Source organism: Nerophis lumbriciformis, linkage group LG32 (assembly GCF_033978685.3).
Source record: "Nerophis lumbriciformis linkage group LG32, RoL_Nlum_v2.1, whole genome shotgun sequence".
In the NCBI taxonomy this organism is placed as follows: domain Eukaryota; kingdom Metazoa; phylum Chordata; class Actinopteri; order Syngnathiformes; family Syngnathidae; genus Nerophis; species Nerophis lumbriciformis.
In genome coordinates, this window is record NC_084579.2 from 10,563,862 (window position 1) to 10,580,532 (window position 16,671).

Consider the following 16,671-nt stretch of genomic DNA (forward strand, 5'->3'; position numbering starts at 1 on the left):
ACACAACAACAGCAGTCACGTTTTCGTCTACCGTAAAGCAGTTCGTCTGCCGTAAACAGCAATGTTGTGACACTCTTAAACAGGACAATACTGCCCTCTATAACATCAATAACATATACGGCCGACGACGAGTAAGATGAAGGAATACGCTTCGTTGCACCTTTCCTGCCTGAATCCGGCGATTAGTTGCAAATCTTGCTTTATTGATTGCTTGCACACAGCCAATCCAACACAAAACAAACTAGTCCCGCCCGCACTCCCGCTACCGCTCCCTCTCTTCTCTCGCCCACACACTCACTGACGTCACTCACCTCACATGCTCACCTATTAAAGGGCCACACACACACACATACGCTACTCTCATTACAGCTTGTAAGTTCCAAGCCGCAGCTGCGATTGGACCTGGATAGCCTCCGGGAAGAAGTAGTGGACTACCAAGTGCTTGGCACTGAAGATCTTCCTCCGGAAGCAAAGATTGACCGGTTTTGGGCCACACTAGGGAGAGATGGAAGATTCCAGACTCTAATGCATTTGATGAAAGCACTTTTGTGCGTGCCACACATCAACGGATCATCAGAGAGGGTGTTGAGCATGGCTAGAAAAATAGTGACAGAGAATAGAACAAGGATGGACAATTCAACCCTTAATTCAACAATGAGTAGATGAGTGTTATGTATGTGTACCGTATTTTCCGCACTATAAGGCGCACCTAAAAACCACAAACTTTCTCAAAAGCTGACAGTGCGCCTTATAACCCGGTGCGCTTTATATATGGATAAATATTAAGATTCATTTTCATAAAGTTTAGGTCTCGCAACTACGGTAAACAGCCGCCATCTTTTTTCCCCGTAGAAGAAGCGCGCGGTGCATGCTGGGATATGTGACGTTTCATTTCCATTTGTGTGTTTATGTAAAGACCCCAAAATGGCTCCTATTAAGTGTGTTGTCTGTCTAATTATAAATAATGCAGACGAGGCGTGTTAACTGAGTTCTCAACGTTTTCTCACAGCGTGCTCATAACCACATTCGAACTCCCAGCATACAACATCGCTTCTCAGGGCTACCGCGCATGCTCGTAACTATCGTTGCATGCTGGGTAGTGTAGTTGTTACATTTGCTAGCTCATAACAGCACATTGAGAGACACGCTTACGCGCTTAATTCAATACTCGCCGTCATTCCGGGTGGATTGACAAAAGACCTCCAGCCGCTAGATATTGGTGTCAACAGGGCATTCGAAGCTAGACTGCTAACTGCGTGGGAACTTCTCAGGGCTACCGCGCATGCTCGTAACTATCGTTGCATGCTGGGTAGTGTAGTTGTTATATTTGCTAGCTCATAACAGCACATTGAGAGACACGCTTACGCACTTAATTCAATACTCGCCGTCATTCCGGGTGGATTGACAAAAGACCTCCAGCCGCTAGATATTGGTGTCAACAGGGCATTCGAAGCTAGACTGCTAACTGCGTGGGAACAATGGAAGACAGAAGGCGAACACACCTTCACTAAGACGAGGAGGCAGCGCCAGACGACGCCAACATCTGCCAGTGGATCGTAAATTTGCCCAACTTTTCACTTCGGACACCGAAGACGAAGGATTTACGAATGAAGAATAACTTAAGAAAGTGAGCGCTATGTTTATTTTGTGTGTTGTGACATTAACGTTCGAGCAACATTATGTTGCTATTGCTCTGCACTATTTTGAATTTTACTATGTTTGTGATTGCACATTTGCGTACATTTTGGGAGTGAACAGAGTTGTTAGAACGCTGGTTTTTAATATATTATTAAAGTTTGACTGACCTATCTGACTGTTTTTTTGACATTCCCTTTAGCGCAGCGTAGGCGCGGCTTATAGTCCGGGGCGGCTTATTGGTGGACAAAGTTATGAAATATGTAATTCATTAAAGGTGCGGCTAATAATCCGGTGCGCCTTATAGTGCGGAAAATACGGTATATGTGTAAATAAATGAACACTGAAATTCAAGTATTTATTTTATTTATATATACATATATATATAACAAAATAAATATATATATATAGCTAGAATTCAGTGAAAGTCAAGTATTTCTTATATATATATATATATATATATATATATATATATATATATATATATATATATATATATATATATATATATATATATATATATATATATATACATATACATATATATATATATATGAAATACTTGACTTGGTGAATTCTAGCTGTAAATATACTCCTCCCCTCTTAACCACGCCCCTAACCACACCCCCGCCCAGTGCCGGCCCAAGCCTCCATGGGGCCCTAAGCAAAATTTGATTTTGGGGCCCTCTATTTCTGCCAATAATATTGATTGTTGATCATTCACACACCTACTATAAACTCATTGCGGCTCTGGCAGTGTTGTTTACATTATCCTATTGTCAGCCTGGCATGTCTTTACAAATGACATGTCATTTATAAAGATATGGGGGTGGCCCAGTTAAGAACATAAATAATACCAATGAATGAACGAATGATGTCCAGAGTGCCACATATGGTTCCTAATCTTAAAATGTAGAAAACATTCAGCTACAAGAGTGGCCTGGGGTTGAACAGTCCAAGTGATAAAGCTTTGTATTTACAGTAAAAGTGTCATCTTGTCTCATCAGTCTTGTACTTATTAGTCTTTAATTACTAGTTTATATTTTTAGTTAATTGTTCATATTTAATGTTTACTTTGTACAAAGAGAGCGCAGTCTACTGAAGTTAAATTCCATGTGTGTTAAACATAACTGGACAATAAAGCTGATTCTGATTCATTTGATTATTTTTGGTAACAAAAACCTGAAACAGCAATGTGCAAAACTGTTGACCTAAAATTGTGTTTTTGTACAATAATATATCTTTGATCATTTAGAAATCATCAGTCAGACTCGTACATGCAAAAAATAAAAAATAATTTTTTGTAAGCTCCAGCGCCCCCCGCGACCCCAAAAGGGAATAAGCGGTAGAAAATGGATGGATGGATGGGCTTTTGGGGGCCCCCTGGTGGCCGCGGGGCCCTAAGCAAGCGCATAGTACGCTTATGCCTTGGGCCGGCTCTGCCCCCGCCCCACCCCCGACCACGCCCACCCCATCCCCCGAAATCGGAGGTCTCAAGGTTGGCAAGTATGGGATAAAGAGTCAGGACAAGAGTACTCACAGGCGATACGGACGTGGGCTTTACGGCTCTTGGTGGTGCCCGCCGAGCTCCAGGCCACACACTGACACCAGAAGTCCTCCGGGCCGAAGAGTTCCTCCACCTGCTGCCGAGTGATCTCGATGCTGGCTTCTCTCACCACCAGGCCTGCCGAGAAGAAGGCAACATTGTGGACTCATCCTCTTTTTCACATCGCTGGAAATGACATTTGTGGAGCAATGTAATAAAGTCGTCTGAATGATCAAACCTTGGATCCCATTTCTGACACCAAATGTTTTATATAACTATTGTAGAAGGTAGGGCTGGGCGATATATCGATATAATCGATATATCGCGGGTTTGTCTCTGTGCGATATAGAAAATGACTATATCGTGATATTCGAGTATACGTTCTCACGCAGTTGCTTTTAGCTGCGGGCAACACACTACAACATGGGTGTCAAACTCTGGTCCGCGGGCATACTTGCCAGCCCTCCCGAATTTTCCGGGAGACTCCCGAAATTCAGCGCCTCTCCCGAAAACCTCCCGGGATAAATATTCTCCCGAAAAGCTCCCGATTTTCAGCCGGAGCTGGAGGCCACGCCCCCTCCAGCTCCATGCAGACCTGAGTTGAGTATAGCCTTTTTTCACGACAGGAGGACAACAGGGTGACAAGAACTAAATCATCCAGACTAGAGATACACTGTATTATGTTTATCTTACCTAAAAATAAATATATTTATTAATTAAAAAAAAAAAATAAATAAATAAATGTTTTACTATATTTTGCTACAAACATCAAAATTAATTGTATTTTTATTTGTATTTTTTCTGACTCCTTATTACATCCAGACCTAGAATTAAAATAAACATATTTGAAATAATTAATTTTAAATTATCATAATAATTCATTTAAAATGACCATATTTAATTATTAAAATAATTGCTTGTTTATCAACAACTTTAGCATTTTATTCATTACATTTTGAAGCTCTCAGAAGCCAAGTTATGTTATATTCCTTAAGATTTATTTATGCAAGTTTGAAGTATCAATTATCTAAACACAGTTTTGTTTGCATATTTTGAGGATATATATATAAATATATATATATATATATATATATATATATATATATATATATATATATATATATATATATATATATATATGTATTATGTTAGATCCACTATGGACTGGACTCTCACAATATTATGTTAGATCCACTATGGACTGGACTCTCACTATTATGTTAGATCCACTATGGACTGGACTCTCACACTATTATGTTAGATCCACTATGGACTGGACTCTCACAATATTATGTTAGATCCACTATGGACTGGACTCTCACTATTATGTTAGATCCACTCTGGACTGGACTCTCACTATTATGTTAGATCCACTATGGACTGGACTCTCACACTATTATGTTAGATCCACTATGGACTGGACTCTCACAATATTATGTTAGATCCACTATGGACTGGACTCTCACAATATTATGCTAAACCCACTCGACGTCACCCACATCTGCGGTCCTCTCCAAGGTTCCTCATAGTCATTCACATTGACATCCCACTGGGTTGTGAGTTTTTCCTTACCCTTATGTGGGCTCTGAACCGAGGATGTCGTTGTGGCTTGTGCAGCCATTTGAGACACTTGTGATTTAGGGCTATATAAATAAAAATTGATTGATTGATTGATCATTTGGATGGGTGGCCAAATACTTTTGGCAAGACAGTTGTACTTTCACCCGTTTGTGTGCAGCAGTTCAGGAGAAGAAGGGTAAAGCAGCAAATACATGACTGCACAGTGTGTGTGTGTGTGTGTGTGTGTGTGTGTGTGTGCATCTGGCCCTGATTCTAAAGCTTTGGGTCTGGGGGTCCTGTGGGGGCGGATTCTAAGCGTCACGGCTAAGACAATCCCGTTTGCTAACCCCTCTGATTAGTGCTCATCTGGGCACCAGGCCGCAGACAAATAAATCCCATACTGCAGACAAATGCCATGATACATATGAAGCGTGCATGCATATGAAGCATGGGGCGAGCCACTTTATTAGGCACACCTGCCCAAGTGACCACCAGGTAAATACAATGCAATAGTTATGCCACGACAAAAATGTCAGCGAATGAAGATTTTGTCGCGGTTCGGTGGAGGTAACTTTGCTGAAGAGTCACTAACATGTACTTCATCAGCGTTCCAACTGCAATTATGCCAAAAAAAGAGGTTTTTTTTGTGTGTGCATTAGCAGCCAGTCTGTGCCATAACAAGCCACCACTTAAGATGCAGACGCTCATGTTCATGTTTGGATACCGAAGGCAGACCCTATCATCAGCGACGCAAAAAAAACCCACAATGTGCCACACCAGGCTACTTTTTTTTTTTCCCTCCTTCCATTTTTAGTTTGTGTGCATTTCTTGTTTACGGCTATATTTTACTGGCGTCTTTATTCCGCCCGCAGCCTCGAGGAGGTTGTCAGATTTACTATAGCGCAATACACACGATGAAAAGGCAACAGGATAAAGGCTTCGGATTGTTAGAATAATTAATAGAACTAACGCCAAAAATTTTTTTTTTTAAAAACAAACTAAGTGTTGTGATAAAATATTGAACTTTAAAAAAGAATACATCACAATTAAATATACAACAACTTAGACCTTGTTTTAAAAGCCCAGCAAAATGTACAAAATGTTAATAAAAAATAGGACATTAATTTAATATAATAAAGTAACAAAAAATTATCATATTATAAAATATAAAATAAAATATATGATATGATAATACTTATAATAATAATACTAATATTAATACATTTATTAAATATTATATATACGATAAAATATAATATTATATAATATATACTGTATATATAATATGTAAATAATGGTACATTTTTAGTCTACTATATACCTTATGTTTTCGCCCTCTTCTTGTGCCCTTGTGTGTATTATCCTTTCCATCCTTATCCTGTCCATCCTTTGTACCTGAGCTACTGTGTGGAACAATTCCCATTGTTTGTCTAAGTCTAACAATGTATTAATTTGATAAACTATATAAAATATAACACTAAAACTACCAAGTACCAAAATATCCATCCATCCATTTCCTACCGCTTGTCCCTTTTGGGGTCGCGGGGGTTGCTGGAGCCCATCTCGGCTGCATTCGGGCGGAAGGCGTTGTACACCCTGGACCAAATATACCAAATTTAAATATGAAGACTAAGTAGTTAAATATAAAATCAAATAAATTATATTTAAAAAAAACTGTTCTGACTGTACAAGAAAAAATGTTGTGTGATAATCAAGGCATTTAAATAAGAAAACAATTAAATTACATTAAAAAATAAATAAATAAATGTTCAAAAAAACAATGTCTCAAAAAAATCATAAAACCACAATATTAAAATAAAATAAAACATCCATCCATCCATTTTCTACCGCATGTCCCTCTTGGGGTCGCGGGGGGTGCTGGAGCCTATCTCAGCTGCATTCGGGCGGAAGGCGGGGTACACCCTGGACAAATATACCAAATTTAAATATGAAGACTAAGTAGTTAAATACAAAATCAAATAAATTATATATATAAAAAAAAAAAAAAATGCACAAGCACTGTTCTGACTGTACAAGAAAAAATGTTGTGTGATAATCAAGGCATTTAATTAAGAAAACAATTAAATTACATTAAAAAAATATAAATGGATATCAATTGTCCAAAAAAACAATGTCTCAAAAAAATCATAAAACCACAATATTAAAATAAAATAAAACATCCATCCATCCATTTTCTACCGCATGTCCCTCTTGGGGTCGCGGGGGGTGCTGGAGCCTATCTCAGCTGCATTCGGACGGAAGGCGGTGTACACCCTGGACAAATATACCAAATTTAAATATGAAGACTAAGTAGTTAAATATAAAATCAAATAAATTATATTAAAAAAAAATAAAAATGCACAAACACGGTTCTGACTGTACAAGAAAAAAATGTTGTGTGATAATCAAGGCATTTAAATAAGAAAACAATTAATTTACATTAAAAAAATATAAATGGATATCAATTGTCCAAAAAAACAATGTCTCAAAAAAAATCATAAAACCACAATATTAAAATAAAATAAAACATCCATCCATCCATTTTCTACCGCATGTCCCTCTTGGGGTCGCGGGGGGTGCTGGAGCCTATCTCAGCTGCATTCGGACGGAAGGCGGTGTACACCCTGGACAAATATACCAAATTTAAATATGAAGACTAAGTAGTTAAATATAAAATCAAATAAATTATATTAAAAAAAAATAAAAATGCACAAACACGGTTCTGACTGTACAAGAAAAAAATGTTGTGTGATAATCAAGGCATTTAAATAAGAAAACAATTAATTTACATTAAAAAAATATAAATGGATATCAATTGTCCAAAAAAACAATGTCTCAAAAAAAATCATAAAACCACAATATTAAAATAAAATAAAACATCCATCCATCCATTTTCTACCGCACGTCCCTCTTGGGGTCGCGGGGGGTGCTGGAGCCTATCTCAGCTGCATTCGGGCGGAAGGCGGGGTACACCCTGGACAAATATACCAAATTTAAATATGAAAACTAAGTAGTTAAATATAAAATCAAATAAATTATATTTAAAAAAAAATAAAAATGCACAAACACTGTTCTGACTGTACAAGAAAAAAATGTTGTGTGATAATCAAGGCATTTGAATAAGAAAACAATTAAATTACATTAAAAAAATATAAATGGATATCAATTGTCCAAAAAAACAATGTCTCAAAAAAAAATCATAAAACCACAATATTAAAATAAAATAAAACATCCATCCATCCATTTTCTACCGCATGTCCCTCTTGGGGTCGCGGGGGGTGCTGGAGCCTATCTCAGCTGCATTCGGGCGGAAGGCGGGGTACACCCTGGACAAATATACCAAATTTAAATATGAAGACTAAGTAGTTAAATATAAAATCAAATAAATTATATTAAAAAAAAATAAAAAATGCACAAACACTGTTCTGACTGTACAAGAAAAAAATGTTGTGTGATAATCAAGGCATTTAAATAAGAAAACAATTAAATTACATAAAAAAAATATAAATGGATATCAATTGTCCAAAAAAACAATGTCTCAAAAAAATCATAAAACCACAATATTAAAATAAAATTAAACATCCATCCATCCATTTCTACCGCTTGTCCCTTTTGGGGTCGCGGGGGGAGCTGGAGCCTATCTCAGCTGCATTCGGGCGGAAGGCGGAGTACACCCTGGACAAATATACCAAATTTAAATATGAAGACTAAGTAGTTAAATATAAAATCAAATAAATTATATTTAAAAAAAATAAAAATGCACAAACACTGTTCTGACTGTACAAGAAAAAATGTTGTGTGATAATCAAGGCATTTAAATAAGAAAACAATTAAATTACATAAAAAAAATATAAATGGATATCAATTGTCCAAAAAAACAATGTCTCAAATAAATCATAAAACCACAATATTAAAATAAAATAAAACATCCATCCATCCATTTTCTACCGCATGTCCCTCTTAGGGTTGCGGGGGGTGCTGGAGCCCATCTCGGCTGCATTCGGGCGGAAGGCGGGGTACACCCTGGACAAATATACCAAATTTAAATATGAAAACTAAGTAGTTATATATATATATATATTTTTTTTTTTTTAAATAAATTTAATAGTTTCAATTTCCAACCATACATTTTCTATATGGCTTAGCCTTTATAGGGTTGAGGGTAAGCTGGAGCCTATCACAGCTAACTTGGGGCGAGAGGCGGGGTACACTGGTCTCACAGGGCACAACTAAACAAACAAGCGTTCATGTACGTGTTATATTTGAATAATACCTCAATTCCTCCCAATGGCTTTAAAAGAGCCATTTAATGATGTTTTCATATTTTGATTCAGCAGTGTGAGCACTCACTTGCAGGTGCAACACAACACCCAAAATGAATCCCGCTCAACCTTTATGACCAAAATTTGGAAAACATTGACTTTGCAATGATTTACTTGAATGGCTTTAGCACGGCTGCATTGACACACATCTGCGGGGTGAAATATGAAACAGTCAACATTACACAACCCTGTAGGAGTAGGCACGATTTATTGCGCTCATTTTCATTTCCATGAATCAGATTTGATTTGTTATGCAAGTTAGAGGTGTTCTCTGCACTTTGAGCACACCTAAGGGACACGCTGTTGATGTGACATCATTGTCAGGAGTCTTTTTTTTTTAGGGTTCATTCAATCAGCGCCCTAATCTGTGCCGTAAATCTAATTCAGAACACATCCACTGTGCCCAAGGAGACAATGTGAAGCCAGTGATTGCTGTAGGGCAGGCCTGGGCAATTATTTTGGACTTGTGGCTGTATTTGTTACCTTCTTGAGACCTGAGAAAAATGCCTCCCTCTTTAGGACCACCCTTTTTAGATATATAAAGATGTGTATTTACAACATTAATAATATATACACACTCTGCAAATATAAGAAAGCTTGTTGTGAAAAATTTGTTGGAATTTCACAAGAAAAAGTTCACAATTTCACAAGAAAAAGTTCACAATTTCACAAGAAAAACGTAGAATTTTGGCAGTATTATAATAAAAGTCGTCATTTTAGTCAACACAAGTCAAAATATTACAAGAAAAACTGAACATTTGTGCAATATTATGATAAAAGTTGGAATTTTACTCAATGACGGTCGCAATTTGACAAGAAAAGCTTAACATTGTGGAAATTTTATGAAAATAGTCGTAATTTTACTTGACAAAAGTCACAATTTTATAGGGAAACTTTTAAATTTTGGCGATATTATAATAATAATCGGAATTTTACTTGGCAAAATTATGACAGAAGTCATCATTTTACTCAAAAAATTTCACTATTTTGCAAGAACAACAAAAACATTTGCAATATTGTGATAAAAGTCAGAATTATATATGACAAATGTCACTATTTTGCATCAAAAAGTAATAATTTTACATTAAAAAGTAATACTTTTACAGAAACAAAGAATATGAGAAATTGTTCCCAATTTTATAGGAAAAAAGTCGACATATTGTGAGAAAAAGACTGCTTTTGGTAAAAAAAAAGAAGTGTTTTTTGAATCTTTTGTTTGTAATTAGTATTTAATCTTCATTATTTACTTCAAGTTATTACAGTACGTCTCTATATACATATTTATTTATTCATGTTTTATTAATATTGGCCAAAGGGGGTGCATTTCAATTTCTTACACACATTTGTTATTTCATATGTTGACCAGAGGGGGAGCCCTTTTAAAATCGACACAGTCAATTTGAAAAATCCCTCCTTTTTGGGAGCACTCTAATTTTGATAGATGTCACCACCAGGTGGTGCAAATGAGACATTCTCTATTAGATGCAATGGTTTTACGCATTGGGACCATGATTTATGTCATCACTTGTTCACACCTCCTCATATGGAAGCTACTTTTCCTTGTTGATGTCTCAACAAGGGCAGAAATACACACACACACACACACACACACACACACACACACACACACACACACACACACACACACACACACACACACACACACACACACACACTGTGACAATCTGCTGTACAATGTGTGTGTGTTTGGGTCCTATTTTTAGGACCACTAATACAAAACCTCATAATAATATCTGATTGAATGCTAAAAACCTTATGACAGACACCCTTAAAAAACGGAATGAAATTTTCCTTTTTTTTTTTTTACTGAATGAGACACCCAGAATGTACATGATAATAATATGGGATTTACAATATTAACTATGAACGATAAAACACTGAATATTGACAACTATTTTACTTCTCACACCCCTTCTCGATCTACATTATTTACAATCAAGCGAAACACAACAAAATATGAATGCAGAACTTTGTTGTAAAAATCTCCTTTCGCGTATGTCCCTGACACCCACATTTCAGGCTGACACTCTGGAAACACTCTGTGGAAACGGTCCCCACCCACACTGCTTGGTGCCAATTAGATTACCATAGTAACTAATTGAATTACCATAGTAACTAGTATATCATGCAAAAGTGCAGATTCCAACCATTGAAATACTTTGTATAGTTCAAGACTTCCGGTCATTCTAAAACATCACTGCACATCATAATGGCAGCTACACTTTCCATCTTAAAGATATAAAAACATTTTTTGGGGGAATGTCCGGGAGGCCTTAATTTTCCCAGGTCTGCTGTAGGGCCAACGTTGCCGCATGAGCTCAACTGACTTTCTACCCACGGGTATGTGGTGGTAGAGAGTGGTTTGAGTCTTCTGGCTGAATGGAAAATGCAAAAAAAAAATAAAAAAAAAATAAGTGGGAGAGAGTGGCTGCTTTTGAAAATGAACATGCCATTTTAGTTCAGGTTCAGCGCCTTCACACAGACTCCTTGTTCTGGTGCACACACCAGCTTAGCACTCATGTAATATTTACAGGCGGGCACAGAAGGAGCAGCCGTGACTGCGTGTGTGTGTGTGTGTGTGTGTGTGTGTGTGTGTGTGTGTGTGTGTGTTCTGGCAATGCTTACTTAATGGGGACATCACTCTGTTTACACAGTCACTTTTAGGGGACCTCTGACGGTATGGGGACAAAAAAACAGGTCCCTTAAAGGGAAACCTTTTTAAATGATAGTCAGATCCATTCTGAAGATGCCTAAGCTTTGTTTACTGGTTAGTTTGAGTGTGAGACATTTGCAAAGCAGCCCCCTCATCGGGCTGTAGCTGGTACTGCACTCTCTGCTCTGCTCACACGTCCTCCGTGTAAAGTTAATCACTTCCACCTGTCCTATAAGAGGACAGCTGTAGTGCTGTATTCTGAGGATCATGTCATTTAATTTGAACTTTATTTTATTTTTTAAATGGTCCCCAGTAGTCACGTACAAATTTGTGTGAATTATGCAAAATTGTTTAAAATTTGGTCCCCGTGAACTCTTTCTCCCCAGGGTCCCCAGTAAGAATGACCAGCACATTACTTCATCAATCCAGAGATTGGCCTAAAATCTAGGGCTGCAACAACTAATCGATTTAATCGATTATAAAAATAGTTCCCGATTAATTTAGTCATCGATTCGTTGGATCTATGCTATGCACATGCGCAGAGGCAAAAAAAAAAGTTTTTTTTCCATTTATTTATTTTTTTATAAACCTTTATTTATAAACTGCAACATGTACAAACAGCTGAGAAACAATAATCAAAATAAGTATGGTGCCAGTATGCTGTTTTTTCCTTCAATAAAATACCGGAAAGGATAGAAATGTAGTTTGTCTCTTTTATCCGATTATTAATCGATTAATCGAAGTAATAATCGACAGATTAATCGATTATCAAATTAATCGTTAGTTGGAGCCCTAATCGCGATACATTCTGCAGACCCCTGCCATCATGATATATCATTTGGTATGCAAATAACAATAGAATAAACTCCTAAATTGGCAGCAATATATTGCCTCATTTCCCGTTGTATTTTCTCAAAGCTCGTAATTATTTATTCACTAATTTATTGTTTACTTTATGTTGTAACATGGTTCTATCTGCGTTTCTGTTCAAATATAATAAGCACGTATTCATCTCTCGTTTGATACTTTACATTAGTTTTGGGTGATACTGCACATTTGCATATCGATCCAATAACAAGTAGTAACAGGGGCAGTATTGGCCATACCAATGCTGACACTTCAAATTGAATGATTGAATTTTTAAGCACAATTATAATCAGGAAAAATATAAATGCTTTAAAATGTGATATCGGAAATTATCGGTATTGGTTTCAATAAGTAAAATATATGACTTTTTAAAACGCTGCTGTGTACACGGACGTAGGGAGAAGTACAGAGCGCCAATAAACCTTAAAGGCACTGCCTTTGCGTGCCGGCCCAGTCACATAACATCTACGGCTTTTCACACACACAAGTGAATGCCACGCATACTTGGTCAACAGCCATACAGGTCACACCGAGGGTGGCCGTATAAACAACTTTAACACTGTTACAAATATGCGCCACACTGTGAACCCACACCAAACAAGAATGACAAACACATTTCGGGAGAACATCCGCACCGTAACACAACATAAACACAACAGAACAAATACCCAGAAACCCTGGCAGCCCTAACTCTTCCGGGACGCTACAATATACCCCCCCCCCCCCCCCCCCCCCCCACCACCTCAACCTCCTCATGCTCTCTCAGGGAGAGCATGTCCCAAATTCCAAGCTGCTGTTTTGAGGCATGTTAAAAAAAATAATGCATTTTGTGACTTCAATAATAAATATGGCATTTTTTTTCCATAACTTGAGTTGATTTATTTTGGAAAACCTTGTTACATTGTTTAATGCATCCAGCGGGGCATCACAACAAAATTATGCATAATAATGAGTTAATTCCACGACTGTATATATCGGTATCGGTTGATATCGGAATCGGTAATTAAGAGTTGGACCATATCGGAAATATCGGATATCGGCAAAAAAGCCATTATCGGACATCTCTAATTTATATTATTGTCTCTGCTTGAATCAGTAAATCATTTGTTGTTTGCCCTTAAAGCCTTCCTGTGTCCACTGATTGTTTTCCCTGAATTCGTAAGCAATAACAAAAAGGATTTTTTTTTTTGATAATACAAAATATTGATTACAACCTCTGTTTTATCGACCATGTAAGGACATTATACTTGGTATCGTTACTGTCGATATTTGTATCGATCGGTCCACCTTTGTTTACGTTTACATTTACAGTGTGCAGTGTAGCATGTTTAGCTATAGTCTCAATACCAATATTTTGGTATTTAGTATCCAAAATGTATGTGGATACTTTGATACTTTTCTAACTAAAGGGGACCACAAAAAATGGCATTATTGGCTTTATTTTAACAAGAAATCTTAGGGTACATTAAACATATGTTTATTATTGCAATAGAAGAACAATGTTTTCATTAAATAAAATAGTGAACATACAAGACAACTTGTCTTTTAGTAGTAAGTAAACAAACAAAGGCTCCTAATTAGTCTGCTGATATATGCAGTAACATATTGTGTTATTTATCATTCTATTATTTTGTCAACATTATTAAGGACAAGCTGTAAAAATTCATTATTAATATACTTGTTCATTTACTGTTAATATCTGCTTACTTTCTCTTTTAACATGTTCTATCTACACTTCTGTTAAAATGTAATAATAACTTATTCTTCTGTTGTTTGATACTTTACATTAGTTTTGGATGATACAAATTTAGGTATCGATCCGATACCAAGTAGTTACAGGATCATACATTGGTCATAATTTAAGTTCTCATGTGTCCAGGGACATATTTCCTGAGCTTATAAATATAATATGAATTAAAAAAAAAAAAATAGTAGTATGGACTAGATACGCTCCTGTACTTGGTATCATTACAGTGGATGTCAGGTGTAGATCCACCCATGGCGTTTGTTTACATTGTGACGCTGGTGAGCTACGGTGTGTAGTGAAGCATGTTTACCTGTTCCTCGTCCTGCAGGGATGATACGTGTAAGAAACTCACTTCATTTGTCACCATGTAGGCGAGGATTAGTGATTCAGAGGTCGATATTTTTTATCGTCACAAAATCTTTTTTCTTTTGTTTGTTAAATTCATATTGTCATGTCTGTGTTGATCATGTTTTTGTTTTTGGACATCTGGGATCTGTCCGTAAGGGGGGAGGGTTCTGTCATGTCTGTGTTGATCATGTTTTTGTTTGGCCATGTGCTTTTTGGTTTTGGACTCTTTTTAGTTCCTGCTTTTCACTCCCTTGTCTTGTTTCCATGGTTACCCATTAGTTTCACCTGTTCCACGTTTGGACTCATTGTGCACTCTTGTTTGTCAACATAGCAACCCATTAGTTTTCACCTGCCCTCACGACTCACGCACCTGTCTTTAATCATGTCACTATTATTTAAACCGATTGTTGCCAGGAAGTCTCCCTGGCGACATCATACCCCTGACACACTCTCCACACACCCTTGCTGCTCTTTTTCATGCCGTTTTCTCGCCCAAGTAAGTTTTCTTTATTCATGCCATAGTTTGCAAGTTTTGTTTCATTGTTCATAGTTTCTGCCTTTGTGCGAGTTTTGTGTTTATAGTCAAGTTTTGTACTTCCGCCCTTGTGCGCGCCTTTTGTTTATTCTTTTTTTTTTTTTTGAGTGTTAAAATTAAATATGTACTCACATTCCCGTATCGCCCGAGCCAACTTTCCGTTGCCTTCCGGAAAAGCAAACACCAAGGACCAAGTCTTGACACATATTATATTCATAAACTCAGGAAATACGTCCCTGGACTCGTGAGAACTTTGAATATGACCAATTTATGATCCTGTAACTACTTGGTATCGGATCGATACCTACATTTGTGGTATCATCCAAAACTAATGTAAAGTATCCAAACAACAGAAGAATAAGTGATTATTACATTGTAACAGAAGTGTGGATGTTGAAACAGTAAATAAGCAGATATTAACAGTAAATGAACAAGTAGATTTATAATCATTTTTTTACAGCTTGTCCTTCATAGTTTTGACAAAATAATAGAATGATAAAGGACACAATATGTTACTACATATGTCAGCAGACTAATTAGGAGCCTTTGTTTGTTTACTTACTACTAAAAGAAAAGTTGTCTTGTATGTTCACTATTTTATTTAAGGACTACATTGCAATAATAAACATATGTTTAATGTACCCTAAGATTTTCTGTTCAAATAAAGCCAATAATGGCATTTTTTGTGGTTCCCTTTATTTAGAAAAGTATCAAAATACATTTTTGCACCAAAACATTGGTATCGAGACAACCCCATAATGGAGCCGTCCTCGAGGGACCACTGTGCCAAAGTCCTGACTCAACTTTTCAATTTTAAGTGACGAGGAGCAGACGTCGGTGACTTCATGGAAATTATTTACTTAAAACATATCAGAGGGATCAACCAGGCAGAAGAGGAAGAAGCCTGATGACATCATCCCATGACCTCATGGCTCTGCTCAGCCTGCAGCTCGTCATGTCATGGCATGGAGACACAACTAACACTCGCTAGGTGGCAGACCTCAGCTATGTGTCTTCTGTTTCTCACACTACACACATACATCATTTGTATACTTCAATATTATCTTTAATATTAGTTTTAAAATGACTCATTTTTACTAAATTATATTACATCATTTATTTCTCTCTCCACCTGTCATGACTTGGTCCTGGGGTTTAGTTTTTCTAGAAGGCAACGGAAAGTTGGCTCGGGCGAGACGGGAATGAGAGTACATATTTTTATTTTAACACTATAACTAAGGACCAAAAAAAAAAAAGTACAGTGGCGGAGAACAAACTATGAAAATAAAAGACTGTAGCAAAAATAAACAAAAACTTACTTGGCATGGACTAAAGGAGCAGCATGAACGATGGACATGAAATCAAGTGTCAGGAATGTGCAGAGCATAATTGTGGGATGTCGCCAGAACGACAAACTGAAAACAATGAACTTAAATA

The 16,671-nt window shown here is 36.9% G+C and overlaps 1 protein-coding gene across 1 annotated transcript in view; it reads right to left on the reverse strand.

Annotated features, from left to right (window-relative positions):
* The window catches only part of unc5cb (unc-5 netrin receptor Cb), a 426,633-nt gene that overhangs the window by 113,252 nt on the left and 296,710 nt on the right, over positions 1–16,671 (reverse strand). Inside the window, exon 3 of the mRNA XM_061926996.1 lies at positions 3,176–3,319. Within this exon, the coding sequence (XP_061782980.1) occupies positions 3,176–3,319 (144 nt within the window). The remainder of the gene's footprint in view (positions 1–3,175; positions 3,320–16,671) is intronic.